This window comes from Triturus cristatus, chromosome 5_1 (assembly GCF_964204655.1).
Source record: "Triturus cristatus chromosome 5_1, aTriCri1.1, whole genome shotgun sequence".
NCBI classification, from domain to species: Eukaryota; Metazoa; Chordata; class Amphibia; order Caudata; family Salamandridae; genus Triturus; species Triturus cristatus.
In genome coordinates this window covers 986,997,832-987,022,637 of record NC_140587.1, presented here as the reverse complement: position 1 = coordinate 987,022,637, position 24,806 = coordinate 986,997,832, and the positions used below count along the sequence as shown (strand labels likewise).

General features: G+C 40.1%; 1 protein-coding gene across 2 annotated transcripts in view; it reads right to left on the bottom strand.

Annotated features, from left to right (window-relative positions):
• Positions 1–24,806, bottom strand: part of SEMA5A (semaphorin 5A) — a 1,729,347-nt gene that overhangs the window by 690,250 nt on the left and 1,014,291 nt on the right. For both annotated transcript variants that reach the window (XM_085606095.1, XM_085606096.1), the window contains one exon: positions 22,290–22,575. In XM_085606095.1, the coding sequence (XP_085462221.1) occupies positions 22,290–22,575 (286 nt within the window). The remainder of the gene's footprint in view (positions 1–22,289; positions 22,576–24,806) is intronic.

Below are 24,806 nucleotides of genomic sequence, written 5' to 3'. Positions count from 1 at the left end.
GGAAAAACCGAATACGTAATACGCTAAGGACAAAGCAGTGGAATTTAGATCTTCTACAAGCTGGGAAATATAATCACGCCGATTTAGTAATTGATAGTTATACCTTACAGGCTCAAGATTACCTTGGATGGAATTTGTCCAGTTACATAAAATGGAAATATTTACGGTTTAAACAATTTTATATTCCGATTGGGGAGTTTGAAGGGACTTGGAATCAGGCACCTAAAGGTATACAAGTATGCCGGCTCTGTGAAATCGGTAAAGAAACTCTTGAACATTTAATATGCATCTGGACAAAGCTGTTGATGATACAGAGGATATACTTACGTCCTTTGTTTAATAATGTGAAAAAAAGAACAACTGTAGAAGCTGTATGATATTGTTGCAGGCTCAAAGAGGAGAGTGCAATTATAAGGACGGTTCAGTTTTTAGAACATGCTTATAAAGCATTAACTGCTTAGATTGTTTTTAAAATATGTATATATATATATATGGTATTATGAATTATATATGTTCTTTTATATGATGTTTAATCATGAAAATATTTTAATTCAACATCTGCATTTTCTCTTTTATTGTTATCAAATGATTAATATAATAAAGCATCTTATACTATTATGGGCAAGTAAACCTAGTAATGATACCAGGATTTAATTTTTAAGTTGACAGATGTAATGACATCATGTTTTAACATGAAGGCCCATTAATACTGAAATGCTTGTTTTCCACTTAAACGAACATTTTTGCAAGTTGTTTTTCTTCTCTTCAGAGGTTGCCATTTCAGAAGATATTGTTTATTAGAACATTGGAATGTTAGTAGTTCCATTGAAAACAATGGAGTGCTCCAGGCTTCTTATGTCCGGTAGAAGCCTGGAGCTCCAACATTCCAATGTTGTTCTTCACAGCTGTAGCTGTGAACAAAGGCCTCACAGAACCCGAGGGGATTTCAAACCCCTGGGGCTTTGTTGGGCTTTGTTTTATTTGTTAGAACATTCTGCCCTCTAGTGGTGAACTATGCAACTGAGCTATACTGGAATTAAAGACCCGCTCCCTTGTTAAAGGCCCGAGCCAAAGGCTCGGGCCTTTAACACTGGAGTGGGGTACTAATGGCCAGTATAGCCCACTACAGCAGGCTATGAGGCTACATTAGTTAATGAATAGGCATTTGTAGCATTACACGACTGACAGTGAGGTTCACATCCCAGAACAACCAGAGGGTAGGAAGGATGACTCATGGGAAGATGGTATTACAAAAAAGAAAGCATGTGTCTGCAATATTCAAGGACAGATGGTTGAAAGACGATTGATCTGTGGTGAGAAGATGGGAAATAAACCTGTTCCCAGGAGCGTGCTGAAATCTTATTGGTCAACACGAAGAAGAATGAATATTAATGTTGGAACATGAAAAACATGTGTTTATATTACTGAGTGCTCCTAGACTAGTTAGGCAGATTCAATGATAGAGATTTGATTTGACTTTACAACTTCCTACCACAGAGCACATTTGATGCATTCCCTTTCCTGACTCTCTGAAAACAGACTTTATACTGAGTTTCTTGGACATCTCTTTATGAGAAGCCTTACTTTATTTCTGGACCTGCGATTATTTGAGCTGAGAACACTTCCCAGCTTATTCCACTAAAAGCTTCAGGGTTATGCTAGATTCTCTCATCCCAGCTACACCTTAAACTTCGCATTTATCTTGACCTAGCTTAGAAGAGAGACGTTTCTTAATGGAACACGGTTGTTGCTTTTATTGTATTGATGATTTATTTTGATTCACTGAATTGTTTCTTATTTGATTGTTAACCTTTACTGATGACTTTTGGAGAATAAAACTTGAATAAAAAGAAAGAATAACAAAAAGATTTAAATAAAACCCTTTAACTCAACTTAACTCTGTTTTTTGACTGAACTTAAGTAATGATAATCAGTAATGATTTATGTTCAGATTTAACTTTGGCATCTGAGCTGACAACTAAGATTCATTAACCTGAGACGTACAGAGGGTGCTTGGTGAGGAGTCAGTGACAAATAGAACCCCGTGCTCCAGCAGTTGGTAGCAGAGTGACGGTTCGTGTCAAAAGACAAGAACTGTAATAATAAGTAGCCTTAATTTAGAGACGCCAATGTCCTTAAACTCAAACTTGTAGATTGACAGAGTTGTGATTTCAAAGGTGGTTGCAGTGGTGAAGGTGTGAGTATCAATAGGGTCACGTGTCTCTATTGTCTTTGTTGAGATTTTTTCTTATTGCTGTGCTTGAAATTAAGTGGTGTGTAAGCACTAAATGCAGAGTAGTTGAAGTGGTTATTGAGCTCAAAGTAGTTGAAAATCCAGATATAAATAAATAAACATTTGAAGTTGTGTTGCTATTTATCTGCTAAGATTTGTGGCGTATATTAGTGAGGCACCATCAAATGGCACAATTAAGATAAGGAACATAACGTTGCTGTGATTGTACACATATTGATTGGTGCTAGTGGTGCCTACTAATCAGTTAGAGTGATTTTCCTCTGGTTGAGATTTTAATATGTCCGTGTGTGTATAGGTGTAGGGAAGATGGAGGGTGTCAACACCTTATTTCTGATTGTTTTCCTCTATGACTGAATTACATAGATTTTTTTTAAGTGGAGCAGACAAAGTTATTTGTTTATGACGCTTGTTTAGAGTTGTAAAATTGTTGTATGAAAAAATTGTAAACAAGGGTAAACCAATGCGAAGAGTGAATAAATACATCATAGTGTGTCGCGCTGAGATTGGTTAGTTGGTGTACTGTCATGCTGCTTTTGGTATGCGCTAACATAGGTCAGTTGTTGCGAAAGTGTTGTGTTGAGATTGGTTAACAAGTCTTCCAGTATTAAAGCTGTAACAGTATGGAGAAAGAGATTAAAACATACAGAATTAGAAAAAAGCAATCAAAATATTGAATTTGATTATGGTACAATTATTGTTGATTTATTGCAAAAATTAAACGTTTTAGAACCATTACAGATTTGATGAGGGGTGATGCATGAGTACCAGTTAGGGAAGGTGAGGAGGCGCCACTGGAGGATACGTCAGCTCATTACATGACAACAAATGTGAGACTAGATACATGTTTATGGCTTTGTGAATGGTCCAAGATTATTAAAAATGAGGGTCCATTAAAATTTCCATAATATGGTACATTCAATTTAAAGGTCATTGAGCATATGAGGGAGAAATTATATGAAATGAAACCACCTCCTTGACCAACACAGTTGGAAGCATTAAATGTGTGGGAAAGAGCAGCTCATGCTAAAGAGAAAGATAAATATCAGAGTTGGGGTGAAGAAAGCTGTGCAAAAATTATGCAGGTGCACAATGGGACAAAGGACAGCAAACGTGGAGAAAATGTATAATTGCGGGAGCTAGAATGTATCCAGTCATAACAAACAAAAGTAAAAAAGAATCAGAAACAGAAACATGAAACCGAAGCTGCAAAAAAAATAACAGACACTGGTAGTAATTCAGGAGATTATATTTTTGGATGCTTTATTGGCTTCACTTCCACCACAAGTGGCCCCTACAACAAATACTGATAGTGATACAAAAACTAGTTCTACAGTGGTTGCAGCCCCTGTTCAACCGAGTATAATTCAGATTGAGAGACCATTTCCAGCACTTCGAATTGCACATGTACCTATTGAAGTGGCTCATACTGTAATAACTCCATCGCTTCAATTATGACTATTTCTGTACCAGTACCACAGATTGTGACAGCTATGATATTAGCAAAGCAAGTTGTGACTTCCCCAATAAATATTGTTCCGAACCTTGAAGCTCAAGGAGCTGTAGGAAGAGAAATTACGACAGAATTCATCCCAACATCGCAGAACACAGAAAGTTGCTTAGATGGCTCCGCAAAATGTTCAATCATTGAGAGAAGGAAAGAGGATAGTCTTTATGACACCTATTTGCCCAGGGAGAGACAGGACAATTTGAGGATGCGATTTTTCCCCTGGGTTTGAAAAAACTATGGAGAGTGGAGAGATCCGAGAGACTACCTGGTTGTCAAGAAAGGACAAGACCTTTATATGTGATGAAATTAAAGGTTGAATAAGTGGAGATCATCAGAGGTTGTCCAGACATTTCACATTTGGATCCTTATCAGGTAATGTAACTGGCATATTTAAGTAAAGAAATCATGAGGTGTGCAGCTGCCACATATGGCAGATTAATTTAATTGACAGGAAAATAAGAAATGGATCTTTCAAAGAGTGTTCCATTGCAGAGTAGTTTTAGGGCACAATTAGATGATGAAGCTATTGTGACAGTGAGATCTTCAGGGATGTGGTTGAACATTGTGAATTGGAAAAATGCATCCGCAAATGGAGTGATTTTGACAGATTAGAGACCAAATGGGCTGTGCAATGGCCACTTTCTGAACCTCCAAGAGATGTGGGTACTCGTGCACCCTCACCTGTGGTAATGACAAAATATGATGAGGGGATTAACTTTTTGAAAGGAAAAGTTCCAGCGAGAGACATTGATTGGCTGAAAATCAACAGGAATACACCAGAAGTAAAGGAATCAGTGCATACTTATTATGAACTACTTATTGTTTAAACAACACAGTGAATGAGAAAATCCAGAGAAAATGTGATATGGGGAGTTTCGTGTCATTGTTTGTTCTTGGATAGCAACCACAGCTCATTATGCACATACAGCAAAATGCGATTTCTTGGCAGCCAAACCATTAGATGAGATCCTGAGGTATGCATAATACTGTAGTGATGAGCAAGAAATGAAGCAGAAAAGACTGAAGGAGAAATGCTTGCACAGAAAAAACTGGCACAGAAAGGATTTTAGAATCAGTCATTCAGAGAGAATGTTAGAGGAATGCAAGGTGCTGGTTTTCAAGCTGGAGGGCAAGTTGCCTAAGGAGCAGTTGATGTTTCACAGGGTAGAGGTGCTCTGATTGATCTGAATTCAAGGATAGGCATTACAAGGTTGAAGAAGTCGACCCCTTATCATTATTGTAACAAAATTGGGCATTGGAAGAGGCAGTGTAGACAGGATCCTAATAGAGTGAGTAGTGATGAGCAAATGCAGGGAAAAAATCAAATTCAGATGCAGAATATGCCAGTTCAGGTGCCTGCACAAAGAATGCAAATGCCACGATAGTCGCAAGTTCCTATAATGCAAGTTCAGCAAATCCAAACTCATTTCAAAACCAGAACCCATTCCAACAGTTCCCATGTTGGAAAACTAGAATTTTGATTCCGACAATCCCCAATAAAGGTGCTTGGAGGGAGAAAGATTGCTTATTTGGCTCAGTCTTAGAGGTAGACCAAAGTGGACCATTTGTAGAAGGGGAAGCTAATGACCACCAAGTGTTATTTCTTATTGAAACAGGAGCTACCCGATCCACTGTTAGATCAGCGGAAGTCCCACAGCTACCCCTCTTGGGAAACAATGCTGTAGGAGTTACAAATAAACAAATAAATCAAGTTCCAGATGAACTGCCCGTAAAGATAGGATCATTTCAAGAAAATCATCAGTTTGTAATATGTGATTCTATCCCTGTAAATCTATTAGGAAGTGATCGTTTGTGCAAGTTAAATTGCACTATTTACTGCACATCGGAGAGTGTTGAATTCCAAACGCACGATGAAGATGTTGAATTTAAAATGGCCCGACAAGGAACAGTTAGAAAAGTGGAGGATTTACCTCCTGATTTGAAAGTTACAATAAATCCAGAAGTGCTGGATCTCATAGGAAAGGATATCAGAAGGATTAAAGGTGTAGAAACTGTCTGAATTACAGTAAAACCAAATGCAATTTCACCAAGAACGCCACCGTACAATTTGACGCCAGAGACTGCAGCAGGAATAACACCAGTGATTGAAAGCATGCTAAAACAGAGAATTTTAAAAGAAATTGTTAGAAACCATCGCAATTTGCCTATTATGGCTTTACAGAAACCCAATGGGAATTATCAAAATGTCACGGATCTTTGAAAGATTAATAACATAGCTGTTCCATGTTGTCCCATAGTACTAAATCCTGCAACAATACTTTTTCAGATTCCTTGCAGTGCAGAATGGTTTACGGTTGTGGGTCTCTATCAGGCCTTCTTTTCTATTCCATTGAATGAGGACAGTCAGTACTTCCTCTCATTCGTGTTTAGAGATAGTGTTTTGGCGAGGTTCTGAGTTCCACAAAGGTATACAGAAAATCCATCAATCTGTAATCAGATCTTGAAAAAGAATCTTGAATTCTGGTGCAGTACATTGATGAGCCACGTATGGCATTAAATACACGAGAAGCTTGCAAACAGGATACAATTGTGTTGGTAAATCATTCGGCTGAGAATGGGCATAAAGTGTCTCCAAATAAACTGAAATATTGTCAAAAAGAAGTCCAGTATTTGGGGCACATAATTGAGAAGGGAATGAGAAAGATGTGACAAGAGAGAGTGGAAATGATTTTGACTATGAATCCACCAAGAACTTAGGAAGAAGTCAAAATGCTCCAGGGGAGGGTTGGCAACTGTAGACAGTGGATACCAAACACTTCCCTTGTGGCTGATGCACAAAGATGTGCCTGATCCGCTTTCATCAGACAACAATTGATTGAAAGCTTTCCTAGAGCTGAGAAAAAGTCACTGTTGTGCCCCGGTACTAGAAATGCTTGATTACAAAAAGATGTTCACATTATTATGCATTGAGAGGGAAGGTTGCACTCTCTCAGGGTTTACTCAAATGCATGGAGATTCACAATGAACTGTGGCATATTTTTCAACTATATTTGACCCTGTGGCCACGGAACTGCTCAGCTGACATAGGAGTTGGTGTCAGTATCGACTGATATGAGAGCAAAGTGATGGGACATTCTCTTACAGTGATGGTTCCTCATTCAGTGTAGTTATTGCTCACCCAAACTAAAACACATTATTTGACGAACAGCAGACTCGCAAAGTGTGAACAATATATGGTTGCAGCTGACAACGTAACACTTAAGAGATGTTGCATTTTGAATCCAGCCAACCTATTGCCCACTCCTAAGAATGAGATTGATGGGTATGAAGTAGATCATGATTGCCTAGATGTCACGGACGTATGCACCAAGCCAAGACCAGACGCAAAAGATGAACCTATTATTGAGCCCGATTATATTATTTTTGTGGACAGCTCATGTTTGAGAAACAACAAAGGAAATCTGAGAGCAGCCTATGCAGTTTGCACAATACAAGAAGTGGTGGAAGCTTTATGACTTCAAGGTGTTACCTCTGTACAAGCGGCAGAAGTGATTGCCCTTAGAAGAGCATATTGCCTTTCAGCACAAATGAGAGTTACAATATTTACAGAGAGTCAATAGGGCTTTGGTGTAGTCCATGATTTTGGTCAGTTATGGTTACAAAGGAGGTTTATGACATCTTCAGGGCCCCCCATTCCGAATGGCGCATATATAAAAGTATTGCAAGATGCATTACAGTGACATCAGAAATTGGAGTTATTAAGTGTACTGCTCACAGAATTAGAAAGGATTATGTTAGTTGGGAATCGATATGCAGATGAAGTTGCCCAATATTGTGCACTTGTGGGCTACACATTTGAAGGAGGTTTCACAAATGAATCAGATGAGGACACTGCTTTCTTTATGTTGTTGTCAGTAGCTGATACTTGGGAAGAGATCAAGGTTGCAAGAGGAGGCTTCAGAAGCAGAACAACAGGGTTGGATCAGAGCAGACTGTGTTAAGGATGAGAATTTGTCTATTCTATTCTATTCTCCAGGATTTTCAAGACTTAACTTAACTCTCTTTATTGCCTGAACTAAAATAAGAATCATTGGTAATGATTTATGTTGAGATTTAATTTTGATGTCTCAGCTGACAACAAGGATCCATCGACCTGAGATGTACGAGGGGTTCTTGGTGAGGAGTAAGTGCCAAACGGATCCACACACTCCAGCAAAATGATGGGCTGTCACAAATTGAGGGTACGTCATCACTACAAGTAACAAATGTCACCTCACCACACTACTAGAGGTTCAGTAGCAAAATAAGGCACAAAAGGGTCATTGGTAGTGATTACATTGACCATGCCCGGTCCTACAAATTCATCTTGTTGCCTTTTCAATAAAACATGTTTTGATTTGAGAAAAGAGAAATAATATATGGAGGGAGATGGTTTACCGAAGGTATGGCATACACTTTCCATGACTATTGATCTGGCTGATGGCCTATACCCTAGGTGGGGAAGTAGGCATAAGTAATAAGTTCACTTTCAGAATGACTCAAAATTCACTTTTTCAGAATATTCCCCACTCCTGCACCCTTGAGAAAGTAGTTTGTGGTGTTTCAGTTCATAGAGGCCCCAAGTATTATTTAGGCATAGCTAGAGGGTTGCAATTGCTTGCCATTTGTTGCTGCGTTGGAACTCCTGTGCCCACTTTGCAATCCCTCTAATTTAATGACTATCGAAACAAACATTTAAAATGGAGTCAAAGGTTCTAGTTTTTGCTTGTTGTAGCTAGTCAGAACCAGCTACAAACTGCTTATTGTTTATCTGCTGCAGTGTCAAGCTTTCCATACAAAAAATCATATAGCATTACAGACACACTGCTGGCATTAATGGTAAATGACTGTTATTTCCTGTTTTATCCTCAGTATAGATTGAAAAACGTGATTTAATTCACGCTACCCTAAGATACCCCAGCAGAACAGCAATACAAAAATGTATATTCACCCATTAATTGCTATCCTTAATTCATATCTATGCATCACAATGTTGTGGCTCAATACCTGCTTCTGCATTGTTCATGTTAGCCTATTTTCCTCTCCTTTTTCTAGTAGGCAGAATGTCCAGCTGTTGGGTAGGAAAAGTCTCCTGTATGGTGTAGACCCCTGCCCTTAGTGCTCATGCATAGATATTGGGATCCCTGGACGCTGATTGTGGTCACTGATAAACATGGATCAAGCATTTTTGCCAATGACCTAGGCCTGTCTCATGGTAATGTGGTCTTGTTATGTCTATGTCTATTTAACTAATCCCTGACCTATTTGGTGAATGTACGTAGCCGCGGACATGGAATGCTACTTGTGTGTGCGTGCTGGGATGTATGTGTGGGTGTTCATGTTATATAACAAGGAGACCTGTGGGTTCCCCCTTTAATAACATTGTAAATGTGTATAAAGTGGGACAGAGAGGGCTACTTGCGTGTGCGTTTGATGCTTGTGCATGGTACATAACATGGAGGCCTATGGTTTCTATTTTGGAAGCCCAGGGCCTGGAAACGGTAGTGAAGGTGAGGACTGCAACACCCAAGCAGGAGATGTGGATTGCTGACATTCCTGAGGGTTACGGTAGGAATACACACACTGGAGAAAAGGTAGCTGAGCATCCTCTGTACACATCAATGGTCTCTTAAATTTGAATAGAGCTACTTGTCAGTGGGGACTGGGCACATAGTAAGAGAGAGTCTGAGTCTGTTAAGGATTGCCCCACAAGACCAGGAGATTATGAAAGGAGGGGGGCCTCAGGCCTTTGAAACTTTATGAGGCATTTTCACTTGAGACTGACAACCAGGTGTTATCCCTGGTTACTCCCTTGGCCTTTATTGTGGGTCAGACAGAATTGGAGACACTCCTGCTGTGGTAGACTGTCTCTTTGACAAAGGACAGAGGAGGTGACACAACCCGAATTTTAAAAAACCAGACACTAAATCACATTTGTGTCTGGATTTGGACTAAAAAGAGAAGTGAAGAAGTCAGTGACCCCTTGTGCCAGGAGGGGGCCCTGTGAAGTATGGGCTATCGGCCTTGTGCAGAACCTGTCACCTGTCCCTATATGTCAGTTGGGGGACACCTAAAGTAAGAGCCATTGCCTTTATTCAGAGTCAATCGGTGACCACCGTATTCCAGGTGGAGAACTTGTTGAAGCAAAGGCAGACAGAATTGTGCAGAGCCAGTTGGCGATCCCATATGCCTGGATGGGGCCACCATGAAGTAGGCGACATCATCCCTGTGCAGAGGAAATCAGGGACTCCTGTATGCCAGGTGGGGGCCACTGGGAAGTAAGGGCCATTTCTCTTTTGCAGAGCCAGTAGGCAATCCCCGTATGCCAGGTGGATGCCACTGTGAAGTAAGGACTGCTGTGTCTGTGTAGAACTAGTAAGAACCACTGCCCCTTTCCAGAGGAAATCAACAACCCTGACATCCCAGGTTGGGGCCACTTTGAAGTGGGAGCCACTTTGAAATAAGGGCTGTTCCACTGTTGTAGAGTCAGTTGGTGACTCCCTTTTGCTAGGTGGGGGCCATGGTGAAGTAAGGGCCGACTCTTTGTGCAGAGGAAATTAGGACCACTGGCAAGGTTGTTGCTCTGTATTGTTGTGGCCAGGTGACTGTGAGAAATACTTAGCAATTACGAGGAGCCGTGGAGAAGAATGTCCGACACATGTGGGCCAGCTGGAGACTGAGGAGCCCGACGTGTCATCAGGGAAGGAGCACCAAAGGTTGAGGACCCCTAGCATCAGGAGACTGGAACTCACAGAGATGTGCACCGGTCCACCCCCACTTGTCAGCTTCCATCGGGTTGGGTAAGACTATACCAAGCCAGCAAGCCTGTTTTGGGACTTGCAATAATTTAGCGCACAGCGCAGCTGAAGCTGACTGTTAAGGCCAAATTTAGACTAGTGAGCTAAAGAATGATGATGGATTAAACCCAGATCAGTTGACCGGGGGTGAGTGTTTGATTTGCTCTAACGCTCCGTCCATCATCCCCTTTGGTATCGCTTTGTTCGCCCCAAATTTAAACTTTGTCATGTGGGGACTAGCATTGACACATCTGAAAGTCGCCTCCAGTGTCAAATAGGGAATAACCAGCCTCACTAGAATAGGATGGAGGTACTCAGAATACTGCTCTCAGAAGACAGCCAATTGTGCTTTGATCCTGGCGCCTGCATATGCATCACACCTACCTCACCCTCAAAGAGCCTTGGACAGCTCGGCCCATGCAACCACTGAGAGTCAAGTGCTGAAAAGGGTAGTACTTGGCTCAGTTACTCAGGATCCAGAGCATATATCAGGCCCTGTGACAGGAGAATCAAAAGGCCACAACCCCCATGTTTGGGTCCAGTAACCCTTGTGTGCCCCCTGAAAGTGTTTCTGACACCAGCAAAGAAAAGAATGTACAAATTACCGAAATCTAAAACCTTACCAGTAGTAAATATTTATACTTTTAGCAAAATAATCTGTCACAACAAATTATATATACATAATTGCATTGAAGATCATTCTCCGACAAATCACAATTCATAAATATATCTTGTTGCTAATCACCTGTTGGACCCCTTTGTTCGCCTTTGCAATGGTGGATGCATGGGGTTATAGTATCAAGAACAGTAAAGAAGATGTTTGCTGACATGTAAATCTGTTGCCATATGGGGAGAGAGTAAGAGCGAGAGAGAGAGAGCTTGTGTGGGTGTCTGGAACCTCACCCTGCCTCCATGATGGAATTGCATGGCCATTGGGTGGATTGTTACATTTGCTGGGGCTAACATGTTGGTACCTGGACTTATGTGTCCATCAATTCAGCTCTTAGGAAGTAGGAGGCCTTGCAAGCAGATGTTGGGTGCGCATAGTGGAAAGAATATACTGCTCCAGACGATGAGGCAGACGAAAGATACAAGTTCACCACAAGGAACAACAGCTCCCACCTCGAAGCTTGAAAATGTATCCTTCATGCATTCCCTCTCATTTTTATCACTTTTCCTACAATACGTACTTGCCCCATGAATACATTAATGGTACCAATAATGTTTGATCACATGGCCTACCTCTCTCCTACCTAAGGGAGACCTGGGAGTTCATAACAAAGCCCAATTCCTCCTCAGTAAAGCTCCTTCTCGTCATTGTGATGTACAGAGCCTAAGACCAGGCTCTAGCTTGAGGAGGCATAGGCTCCATTTTCTCTATTTGATGCAGATGCCGCTTGTCCATATTTTTATTAATTGGTACAGGGTGTAATGCTTCAGGAAGTATTGTATGGAGGGATATTTAGAGAGTTAGGCTAGGAGGGACAGTGTTTTCTTGTCCTTCCTTGTTTCCTCATAACTTGCAGGGTTCTAATCCATCTTGGTTTTACTTATAGAGACAATACTGAGTAAGACTACTTGAATTTGTATTCTAGAGCCGGTTGATTGACTATCATTTGGTGAGCATTAGATATTGCTCTGATTACTAGGAGACTTTCACGCACTTCTTTTGAGGTTACCTGCTGCTCTGCCGCCTATTTGTTTTTTGTATCACTTTGTTACCGGTTTTTGAATCTCAAGTAGGAGTAATTTACTTTGGGATGAATTTGGTCTTTATCTTTGTTTGTCACATGTGCCACCTTTACTAAGTGTTATGGTCACATTGTTTCTTTTTTAAACCTCTGAACAATGCACACATGGGGGCTTCCAAGGTACGGGTGTATACCTTTAAAGGTTGTAAGGCTTATACTATTTATTTTATGGATATTGATTACCAATTGTGTGTGTTGTATGATTTCTAGATCTGAGGAAGTCTGTAAAAGATGAAACGTGTTGGCTAGAGTGGAAATCAAGGAATAAAGAGTCCTAATGTCGACTTATTGTTTTGGACTGTTAATTTAAGGCAGTCAATTGTTTTCCTGCAATTGTGGAAATTATGCTTGTGTAGTCTTTGGTGGCAGCTCTTCCCCTTTAGAAGCACTGAATAATTATTGGAAGATATTCACATTGATAGAATTCTGACTGACAGAGTTGTGCACCTGCAAAAACAAATCCTAGCCATCAGAACTGTTTTGCTTATCTTTCCAAGAACCTCTAAAAGTGTCAAGTCATTCAGAGAATGACATCAATAAGACACCTGATGTGATATCAGTTTGGGACTAAAACCTTGTTATTTCAAGGTCAGAAGATAATAATAATAACAACATAAACAATGTAGTCTGAATTGGTGTGGTTTTTACCTTATTTGTTTATAAGAATGCACCTAAGGCTAGCATATTGATGCCCATAGATTATGTCAGATGTTCCTAAGGTTATCTGAGAAATTCTTATTTCAAACAAGCCACAACATTAAAGGCCCGCAACTGACCAATTGGCAGGAGAGGCCCTCCACCCTAGATCATCACACATGATACTTTGCCTTAAGATCTTGACAGAGATTGCCAGATTGCTGTACTGCCACAACATCCCATTCTGATCTGAAAGCTGATATCTAGCCAAACTGAGAGGAGAGGATCTGAAGCTGATATGTGTTTTCCTTTAGAGGGAATACTCTCTCATGGCTATTGATAATTTGAGCCTTTTGCTGCAAACAGACATGCAGTGTGTTGATTCTCACAAAGGAATTCTAGATGAAAGTTACGGAACTCCATGTTCTCATAGTATAGAGCATGTAAGTAGGCTTTAGGGTGTTAGGTTGCTAGATGACATTTTCACTAGGTCAGTAATGTTCATATTATTTTCATTGTTGGCAACATGCATTAGTGCTGTTTTAATAATGTTCAGTGTGGTTATTCTGAATGTGCTAAACAACAGGATGAGGTCTTTGTAATAAACACTTTTAAGCATTATGAGCCAGATGTATCATGGTGTTGCATTTCCCTTTTGTCATGCAAGGTAGCACAAGGGCAACACATCACTAAAGTCAAATTTACCAAGCAACGCAAGGCCACCTTGAATGGCCCTGCAGTGCTTGGTAAATCTGGAGTAACACAAGGCAGCATAAGTTGCTGCCTTGCGTTACTCTGCACTCATTCCACAGGAGGAGGGTGGCTCTTCCCATGTATCCACCTGTGGCTTTTGGCACATTCATGGATTTACCATGAGTGGTAGACCTGAAAATGCATTAAAATGCTACGCCTTAAAGGGGGGACGTAATGAGGAGAAATATATTTATTTCTCCTTGTTTTTTCCGCTTTCTACATGAGCTGCATTCTGCAGCACACATTGAAAGAGAAAAACGCCTCAGAGGATTGTTTTTGTGCAGGAAGGTGTCTATTCCTGCACAAAAAACAATCCTGACAACAACACAGGCACCCTTGCACACGGCACAACTGTGCCTGTGTTGGCACAAGGCTGAACATTATGTGCCAACGCGAGGAGGCAGGAATGTGCCATTTAATGTTAGCTATGGTGCATTCCTGCCCCCTCTCGTTCATGCAGCAAGGTGTCTTGCTACGTTAGGTTGGGTGAAAGTTTGATAAATCTGTGCCAAAATGTCTTTTCTTATTGCCGTACTTGTGTGTGATATTGTAAAGAATGAAATTGAGACTTCAAATTATCACTGCATCCCTGAATTCCTGTTTAGGGACTGTTAGTAAGCTAGAAAGCATGGACACCATATAAACTATGTATTGAGTGGGGTTGTGTGGGGCTAAAACAACATGTTGTTTCACATTCAATCGCTGGTGAATTGAACTAAGTTTAGTCATGACACCTGTGGGTGTGAAAGCAAACATTAAGGAGTTAAGCTGGATCTTCCTTTATGCAACATGGTGCCCAATGTTGGCATTCAGAATTTTTGGACCCTTGACTAGTGATTTGTAATATGCACACACAAGTGAACCATCATTACAGAGACATCCGTAGTAATCATGGTTACCTGTACAGGGAATAAGGGAGCACCTACTGCCATAGGTTTGTCAAACTTGACTTTTAAAAGGTTATTCCCCATCTGTGGGTTTCCCTTTTTCTTTTTAATCCAATGTATTTTGAATTCATCTGGTAAAAATTGTGGCTCCTGTTGTGATAGGAGTTAATTACTGGAAGGCAGTTACTCAACATCTCAAGAATAGAGGTGTCCCGATGCAGAGGGAATTTACATTTGAAATAGCTGCTCATGCAGCATATGCCTTTAAGAGGTTTTACTCATGGGTGGAGTTTGAATCTATAGACACTGCCTAAGGGGAGTTTCAGACTTACAAAGCAGCAGCACAGCCTGCACATTGTAGGGTATACCAAGATCTAGCAAGAGCATCAAAACTGGTTTGCTGGTGAGTTACCACATGCATGGGAATGACCGATTGGGACTCCTCAGTAATAAATGGCTACATGGTCAGTACTAGCGGAATACACACCCTTTTCACATCCTGATACTCTACTACTCCTTACGTTATAGGGATCTCGAATTATACAGTATCCTTATGCAAGAAACTTCTACAATTTACATTATGTTCCATTAACTCTAGACTAGTTCTAGCTGGACCAGTGCAGGGACAGGTTGCTGTGCAATTAATAAGTCCACAAATGATAAACCCTATCATAGGAAGAATGCCCAACAACTTGACGAAATTGCCTTCTGGATTGCTCGCAGGACCATGACACCCCAAGACAAACATCATATACTGACTATGTTCTTCCTCTTGGAATGATGCCACCAGAAGAGGAATGTAACACCTGCCAACACCTAGATCCCTTTGTGAACCTGTCTAGTAGCAATACATAAAGGCCAACTGTTAACTACACCTAGTCATGTGACTCAGCATACAGGCTGCAAGCACCAAGTGGTTAGGAGAAGAAAATTCCAACTTTCTAAAAGTGGCCTTTTCAGAATTGTGACTTAATATCTGACTTTACCATTAAAGAGGATTTTAAATTACAATTCCATCGGCACCAAACATGACATGTCTACCTGTTCCCAAACAAAAGTTATCAGTTATTTAGTGCAATAAGGTAACACAATGTTATCCTAAGGGAGAGGTAAGCCTTGCAGCAGTGAAAAATACATTTAAGACTTTTTTACTGCCAGGACATGTAAAACGTAGAAGCATAAGTCCAACTTTGGGCTGTTTACGGCCTAACCTAGGGGTGACATATGTATTCAAAAGGAAACTTTAGGCCAGGCAAAAAGGTTTATTTTGCCAGGTCAAAACAGCAGTTTAAATTTGCACACAGACTGAAATGGCAGATCTGAGGCATGTTGAAAAAGGCTACTTAAGTGGGTGACATAGTCCGTTGCTCATGCCCACTAGTAGCATTCAATTTACCAGCCATGGGTACATATAGTACCGCTTTACTAGAGATGAATAAGTAAATTAAATGTGCCAATTAGGTGTGAACCACTTTTACCAAAATTGAAGGAGTGAGCACAAGCACTTTAGCACTGGTTAGCAGTGGTAAAGTGCACAGAGTCCAATGGCCAACAAAAACAAAATTGAGTGCTGAAAGGAGTGCTGAAGAAAAAATGTTTGGGGGGGACCCTGCAGAGAGGGCCAAATCCAACAGTGGCCTTTATACCCGAAATGGCAACAGCGAGCCTTTTCTTTAATTGCCGTGAATGTGAAGCTTCAGAATGATCCCCCTCTTAATACAAAAGCTTTCCTCCAGTATGAACAGAATGTCACTCCAACTCCAAAAGCTTTACCCATTGAGTCTTATCAGAGAGTGTTCTACACAGACTACTCTACTCAACTCGTGATAGGAACAAAATATAAGTACTCCTCGTCCTGCGCAGTGAAAGATGGTAAATTCCATCCACAGCACAGACACACTAAAATCTTGTGATAGCACTGCGCAACATGCAGAAATTAATGCCCTGGTACTTGCACTACAGAAAGCTGCCCTATCAGTTCCCAAACAAATAGTGTCCGATTCATCCTTCCGTGGGCAAGGGTACAATGAAGATTTGAAACAATGGTGCCTAAATGGTTTCAAGGATTCAAAATGGAAACCTATTAAGGATATTAAGAGTACTTTAAGAATAAACAGCTCTTAAGAAAGGTCTTACACGATAAGCTTATATTGGTCTATGAGATGCACACTTCGGGCCATCAGCGTGATGGGTTTCAAGCCAAAGGGAAATGTGTGGCCAACTTAGCTGCCAAGGCTGCATTAAAGCCGAAGATTGACACAGATATATTAACAGCAATACAAGCACCCACGAGGAAGTATTCCTACACCCTTGACTCAGATAATACTCCTGTGGCCACTCTACCAGGAGTGGGAGACAGGATAATTCCTCATAAAGTCTACAGATTAAGTTTAATCAAGGTTGCTCATGCGGAATTGGAATCTGCCCATGCTGGCATTAATGCTCACGTAGCAAAGCTATAGCAAAACTGCTGCTGCCCTGTTTATATAAACCGACTAGAGACTATGTTAGACAATGTGGATAACTGTTAACAAATCAAAATGTCTCCTGTTAGAAGACCCACCCACAGACTCCCCCACATGTCCTCTTTAGGGTGCTATAGTTGGACCATATCAGCCCATTAAACTCTGTTAACCTATATATATATATATATATATATATATATATATATATATATATATATATATATATATATATATATATATATATATATATTGTCCTTTTCCCCACAACGGGTTTCCCCGCGCGCTCACGAGTCAGGAGACAATTGTGCAGTGATGCAAATTGATTTTTATTCCATATTATTTCTTCAGCATGCCAGTTCTGTTAACAGAACTGGCATGCTGAAGAAATAATATGGAATAAAAATCAATTTGCATCACTGCACAACTGTCTCCTGACTCGTGAGTGCGCGGGGAAACCCGATGTGGGAAAAAGGACGATTAGTAACGGCTTGGCTCTGCCGTACCTCTGACGCAACGTCAACAGAGCGCCCAGGAGCCGAAAAGTGGGCCGTTTTGGAAGAAAAAAAAAAAAAATATATATATATATATACTGATATATATTTATTTATTGGCTTGATTCTTGTGGGTGTGGCCACAGAGAAATGCAAGTGTTCCAGCAGTCATAAAGGATTTGCAGTGTCTAGAGGCCATGGGAGCAATTCATTAATTTGATTGAGACAATTGTCCTCCTTTTTCCTCCAAGGTAGGGGAGGGTGGAACTTGCAGAACTTGACTCTGCTGAATTCTGTGGAGTTGAAATGCCAACATTTGTTACCACATTCCAGTCTTTTGACTGTGAAGGAGCATTTGTTCCTAACCAAAGAAAACATGGATTTTCCTCATTTTCTCCTGGGACCACAAGAAATAAACGATTTATAGTGACATAAATATATTCCATTTATAATGAATGGCACACATATTCAGAAACAGAAGCTGCAGAAATAATTCAACAGACACATAAAGAAAACCTGCAAACATTTTTTAAATTTATCGACAATGATATGCACACACTTGCCAAAAGAGAGTACTCCTTAAACAACATCATGTCTTAGATCTTCTTAAAGGAGACTTGAGTCTGTTACAGGGGCATAACTCAGGCCCCCGCATCCCCCGCAGTGTGGGGGGCACCCCAAGCTCCAGAGGGCCCCCTCAGCACTGCACTTCAGCCGGGGAGCTCCTGATAGAGTCTGGAGGGGGCCCCTCCATGTACCTTGCAGGGGGGCCCCCTCAATTATCATTACGCCACTGGTCTGTTGCAACACAGCCAGGCTCAGGTAAGAGCTATATTACAGATCTTTAGGCTGGTCTGAACCAATGCACAATTTACATCTATTGCATTTAGGGAAATGTTCTTTTTCTTATATGTGCGCAAATGAAGATGACCCTAGGTTTATCAGTGCTCCTAGCTGAAGAAATTTTCTAGGCCATTTACTTAAATCTTATTCAATTTCCTTACATGGAGTGTGTAATGCTTTGATGGCTGGATTAAGTTATGTCCGATCAAATACTTCCGTTTCATACATCTCCACGCACAATGAACAGCTCTTATTTAATGTTAACTATCATCAGTTGCTGCGGTTTGAAATCCGCCCACCATTATGTGATTACGGTTTCTAAAACAATATAGTGCTGTAGGAGAACTTGTACCATCACCTCAACATGTAATCAAAGGTGTCCGTTGGTCTAGTATTGATATGAGAGGCATGTGTTTTGACTAACTTAGCAAATTAGTCACTATGTCACTACAAAAGGAAGTTCCTTTGACTTCTGTGGCAGAAAATTATAACTTGCAGACAGCCAGAACGGCTTCGGAAATGCAGAGTCCGGAATACCTGGCTCACTTTGCTGATATTGCTCAAATGATCTTTAATGCATCAACAACAATTGGTACTGTGCACTTTTTCAAGAACATTAGATCTGGTCTGGTGACTATATTTAAAACCTTGTTCAGACTCATACCATCATATTTGACTCTTTATTTATGGATGCTGTCTTTTTGTAAAATAGATTCTATGCAAGTGACACTTGTTTTCTCGTTGATGAATTGTCCAGAAGAAATCATTTTGGATCTACACCTTGAGAAGCTCTAAGTGGCTTTCCTAGACATGGAAATGCTCCTGCAACCACTTCAGTCACACCAGAGGCAATGCAGAGGAACGCATTTATCCCGACTGCAAGATGCTCATTATAATGGATCAATTTCAACAGCATTATATTTTGACGAGATTCCTGGTGGTTGGCCAGTGTCATTGTTGTCATTCGAGCCTCCATAAAAACTATTCTCGCCACCACTGAATGCTTTGGAATTGCAGCAATTGCCTTGTCCATCTAATTTGCGAGCTAATGGCAACAATCAAATCTTGACTGTTTTTCTCCACTACCACACGTATGCTGCATGTGAACTTGTTAACCAAACAGCTGACTCAGCATTACTACTTATACCAATTATATCAATTTCATAATTAATTTACAAGTGTCAACATAATCATGTCACATAATGCACATACTCCATTATCTTAGTTATTAAAAATCTCTTTCTTTATTGATAGTCTCAGAAAATCATTTTCTTACGTCAGGTTGTAGTCAACGTATTTCCTCCAAAAGGACTTCAGGGCTTTTATTAGTAGTCACACTTAAAGGTAAAAATTATATATATGATTTAGGTTTGGTTGGAAAGATATGCAGCCAAAGGTCTCATGGCATCAAATCCTCTCAACAGCCAGGCCGATGTGTCTACAAATTACAACAATATTCCCTTATGTCTTTGTTAGTTGACCTTTTGAAACTTCGCTATGATATGCTGCCATGAGTGGCCATGCTCATTAGATCAGGCGGATTCTGACTGATGTGAGGTGAATTAACTGGACAGAAGACATAGCGTAATTTGTGGAATTACATGTGGAATCATTGGTTCATTACAATGGAATTCAAAGACGTAGTGCAGCAAATACATATCGCTGTGTACAGGAACTCATTACCACCAAGGACATAAGGAAATATTGTCATAATTTGTTGACATAAGTTAACATTTATTGGTATAAGTAGTAATGAGTCAATTGTTTGGTTAACTGTGTAAGGAGCTTCTCCTGTGTGGAAGGCTAACAGGTCTGGCCTTTCTGACTCGTGCACTTCAGTTAATATTTCTAAGGCTCTATCCACTTTGGGGATGGATGCCAGGTTTGATGACTCAGGCTCTTTTTGCAAATTACCTGCGTTTGAAGCAGAAAGATTTAAACAAACTGCTTTTACAATTTTTCTTTTTCAAGCCGCATTATTTTTAATTTGGCATATTCAGTACCATGCCTGATCTGTTTAATCATTTAAATGCTCTCTCTTAAACTGGCATAATGATTTATGTTTTTATAATAATGTCATATTTCTTATATACTATAACGTTTTGAATAGTTCTTTGCTTGACAATGCAAGGCTTAATAAATATATTCATGCCCAGCTCAATGCATCACTTTTTGCTATTTTATGCTATCTTTTATTAAGTTACATTTCTCTATGTTAATTTTATGCTGTATTTGTGTACAACTTATTTTATGAACTTGTTATAGATATAGAGTTTTATAACTCACTGTTTTGAGAGCATGGATTTCTCTATATAAATTAAAAAAATCCCTAGACATATCCGTGCGCGAATTATTTCATATTCAAACTTACAAGCTGGGGATGACAAAGCCCCTAAGGCCAGACTCCATCTTGAGAAAACTATGCATATTTTTTGTGAATGCTGTATGTTCAAAAACATAGCAACTTTATTGAAGATGTCTGATTGTGAGAGTGCTGAACAAATGGGGTACCGGAGATTTATTAGTGTGAAAGCAGGGAACATATTGTGCTACAAAAAACACCGTAAGAAAATTTCAAAATATGGATAGACCCAATAAAAGCATGACCATAATGAGATGGGTTACCCTATGCTTAACAAAGCATAGAAAACTGAAATGTGAATTGCATAAGTGAATACAGTGTGCAAATTAATTTTGACATAAGCATTAATAGGTAACTTCTCAAATTCCAGGATGATAAAAGGAAAATATTGGATTTGTACAATTATGCTTTGATGAGAGTTATACACATATGAAGCAGCAACAAATTGCCCTGAAGCTTTGGCTTTGTACTCCACAGACAGTCAAAGTGAATCGTAAGGGTTTCTAAGAAGATGCCCATAACACTTATTTATTTTTGTTGCATCTCTATCTTGATTCGATCAATTGAAACTGACATGCAAAATCCATGGAGTTCCTTTGAATTACTCAATAAACTGTACCCCATTTCCAACTGATATTGCAACAGTTGTTAGAGGTCAGGCTTTTATACAAAAGATATTTCTTTGCTGAGGCACAAAGAAGGTATACAGTTGCCTGAGGAATTCCATATACCTATATCGCCATTCTTTATTTAGTAATGGGATTACACAAATATAAATTTGAAAATGATAAAGGACAGAAATAGGAACAAACGTTTATAGTAAACTAGAATAATAGATTCTTAGGGAAAATTATCTACAAATTTTGGTTCAAAATCTTAAATCTTCACGGGGATTAATGATGGGGATGAACCAAATAATCAAATATCTGCAGAGAAAGTCTGCTGGTGCGATGAAAACGTACATCCACTGTTAAGGTGCAACCATGAGCAAACAGATTCAGGGTTCAGTCGAAGGGCTGCAGGTATGCAGTGAAAAGGACACAGTTAGATAGATTCAGAGATGATCTGTACAAACACTAAATACAATTATGTAGGCACTACCTAAATTTGTATTTGGAAAACACAGATTTACAAATGTGCAAAATGCATTAAGACACTAGAATGGTCTTCTTATTTACCTCTTAAGATGCAGATTGGTAAATGTACAAATTGTGGCCACAACCAGAATGGTGCTTGGAGTGCATTCATATATACTGGGTTCACAAGCCATTACTATCAACCAGTCACCATATGACAAGTGATCAACTCTCACAATGATCTACGGGTGGTCCTGGAAATTCACAGCCTCTAGTCAAAGCAGATTGGAAGTGAATCCACAGCATGAATGTTGTATTTAAGTGGCACGGTACCATCATGATTGTTCATGTGACTTAACATGCATGTCATTGAGTCAACCAACTACAACACTCCACACAAAAAGAAGCAGACATTTTGTTCAATTATGAAAGTGTATGAATGTATTCATCTTACTCGGGCTACTTACACGTTGGTGGTGAAGATGCCATAAATAAGGTCAAGCTCTGGTAGGAAGAATGTGCTTTGCAATTCATTGTAATAAAAAGGAATCTCGCCTGGGCGAGAACAGTTCAGACGCGCCTTCATAAAGGTTGTCCAAGTGTCCTCCAGCAAAAAGCGACCACCAATGTCATTCTTGCAGACACGAGCAGCTCGAGAGAAGACCGTCTTCCCACAATCATGCTCCACTGCATTCTCCCGGAAAAAGAAATAGGTGAAGTTTCCAATATCATACGAGGATACAAAGTTCGGCTCTGGAAAAAAAAAATTAAAACAGGAAATTAATGCTTTGTTTTTCCAACAAGGTTTTTATAACTCTTTTTGTTGGCATTTTTATATTACAGGTGTAAACTGTGGCGCAGTAGTACTGATAGTATGTTAGACATAACAGTTGACATTGTAGACTTCAGTAAATTACTCATACAGGACAAATTCGCAGCTTAGTACATGTACGGTTCAGAAAGAATCCAAAAGTGGGACCTCAAGGGATCCCAAATCCTTAGTGTCTATTTGGAGGCAGCGCAGCAGTTTTCCTCCCTCCCCAGGTTTTTCAATGAAGGTAGATTTGCCCATTCCTTGGAACCATTCCTCACAAGAGGGGCCATGGCGGATGTAAACAAATGTAGCAATGCCTCCTTGTGAAGCCTTCTTCAATTATTCTGAATAGCACCAACTTGGAGGACAGCGCAATGTGGAGCTCGAGGACTTTTGTCGGGATTTGGGTATGGAGGCCCAATACTTCTGAATCGACCATTTCTCACAAGGTTAATCATAGGTCAAAGCTTGATCACTTTGCAATGTGCATCTTAGTTCCAGTAAATTGGAAACAATCCTTTCTTGGCTAAAGAAATGTGGAGGAGATTCACGTAGTGACTGTTTACTTACGCTACTTTAGACTTTTCACAGTTATGGTCTTACAGGAATTGCCGAGAGCAGTGAAAATGGATGCAAGTGTGCTTAACTAATTGCTTCTGAGGTAGTGCCTGCAGTGTTAAAAAAGTGAACTGATGATTACAGCATCTCATTATCAGGGAAACACAAGAATTCACTTCTCTAAATGGCCATCAGGCTTCCCTTCGGTGGAGCCGTCAGCACCAGTGACTGAAATCCCAATATGGCTTCCCTGTTCCAATCATGCTAATAAATGGAACCTCTGAGCTGAGCCACTCCTTAATTATGCACTATTCAATATTGTCTCAGGAGTCAGCACAGGCCCATGAAGACCTGTTGCATGTCTCTACCTTCCCTCAGCTGCGAATGTCCCCAGACAGGAGGATAAGGCAGATGTGCCTCTCTCCCACCTGCTTTTCTACTGGATTTCCATTGTGTTGTTGTGTAGTGCAAAGCTTCCAAGGAATATTGCGTATGCATGTGCAAAATGAGGGATCTTGAACTGAAAGCTGCCGCACAGAAGGCACTTTGGTTAAATATTTAGCACTCATCTCGAAATGCACCCATGGAATTTTGTGTGGATGACTTTACTCAAATAAGCAAAATGCACGCATTTTCCCTCAATAAAAGCATCTTGTTTCGTCTGGTTGTAGTGATGAGAGCCACATATTAGATGCCATTCATTTGGCAGCTGGATTGGACAGAAAACATTCAATTCATCTACAACTATTTGCAGCAGAAATGGGACTTTTTTTAAATAGCAAAGAATATGTTCACCTGGTAAAATGTGAGGATTTAAATTTTCTTGTTTCATCCACTGATCTGTGTATAGTGAAGAGAGAAAGAGCTCACTTGCTCGAACCGTCACCATTTGCTGAACAATGTTATTGGTGCTGAATGGCGGTTTCTATATTGAGTAAAACAACTACTGCAGAAGAGTACAGACTGTGTGAGAATCAGTCTTTCAGGATATGTGGTATGGTTACCAAATTATCCATAACTAGAAATTATACTTAATTCCGGCTTCCCCATTCAAAAGGTGGATATTGAAAAAGTAATACTGTTCGAGTATATTAAACACGCTTTACTGCCAGTTTAGAGAGGTTTTAAAACAATCAAGGTAGACACTTCACAAACGAATGGACATTTACAAATGTGTACGAGAATTGAAAGGGTGCCAGGTTCTAAACCTTTGAAAGAATCAAAATAATGACAGTCTTTTTGATACTACTTTCTAAGAGCATTAGTAATCCTTGGCATAGTGATCTAAATATGGGTGAGCTTAGGTCACTGTTAAGTGTCTATTCACCCCTTTGTTACAAAAAAAGATTTTCCTGATCTTTTACCCTTTTTTTTTTTTTTTAACAGTTTTATATAGTGCGAACTTGACCCGAATCGGGTATCAGAGCGCTTTACATAGCACCAGTTGAATTACATGAGGACACATTCATTTTTTGTGAGGCACGGGGAGATTAAGTGAGTTGCCCAGAATCACAGGATGTTCAGCGTCGTTACCGAGACTCAAACACAGTTCCCCAGGTCCGAGGTCGACCGCCCTAGCCGTTAGGCCAACTCCTCTCCCCTATCCTTATTC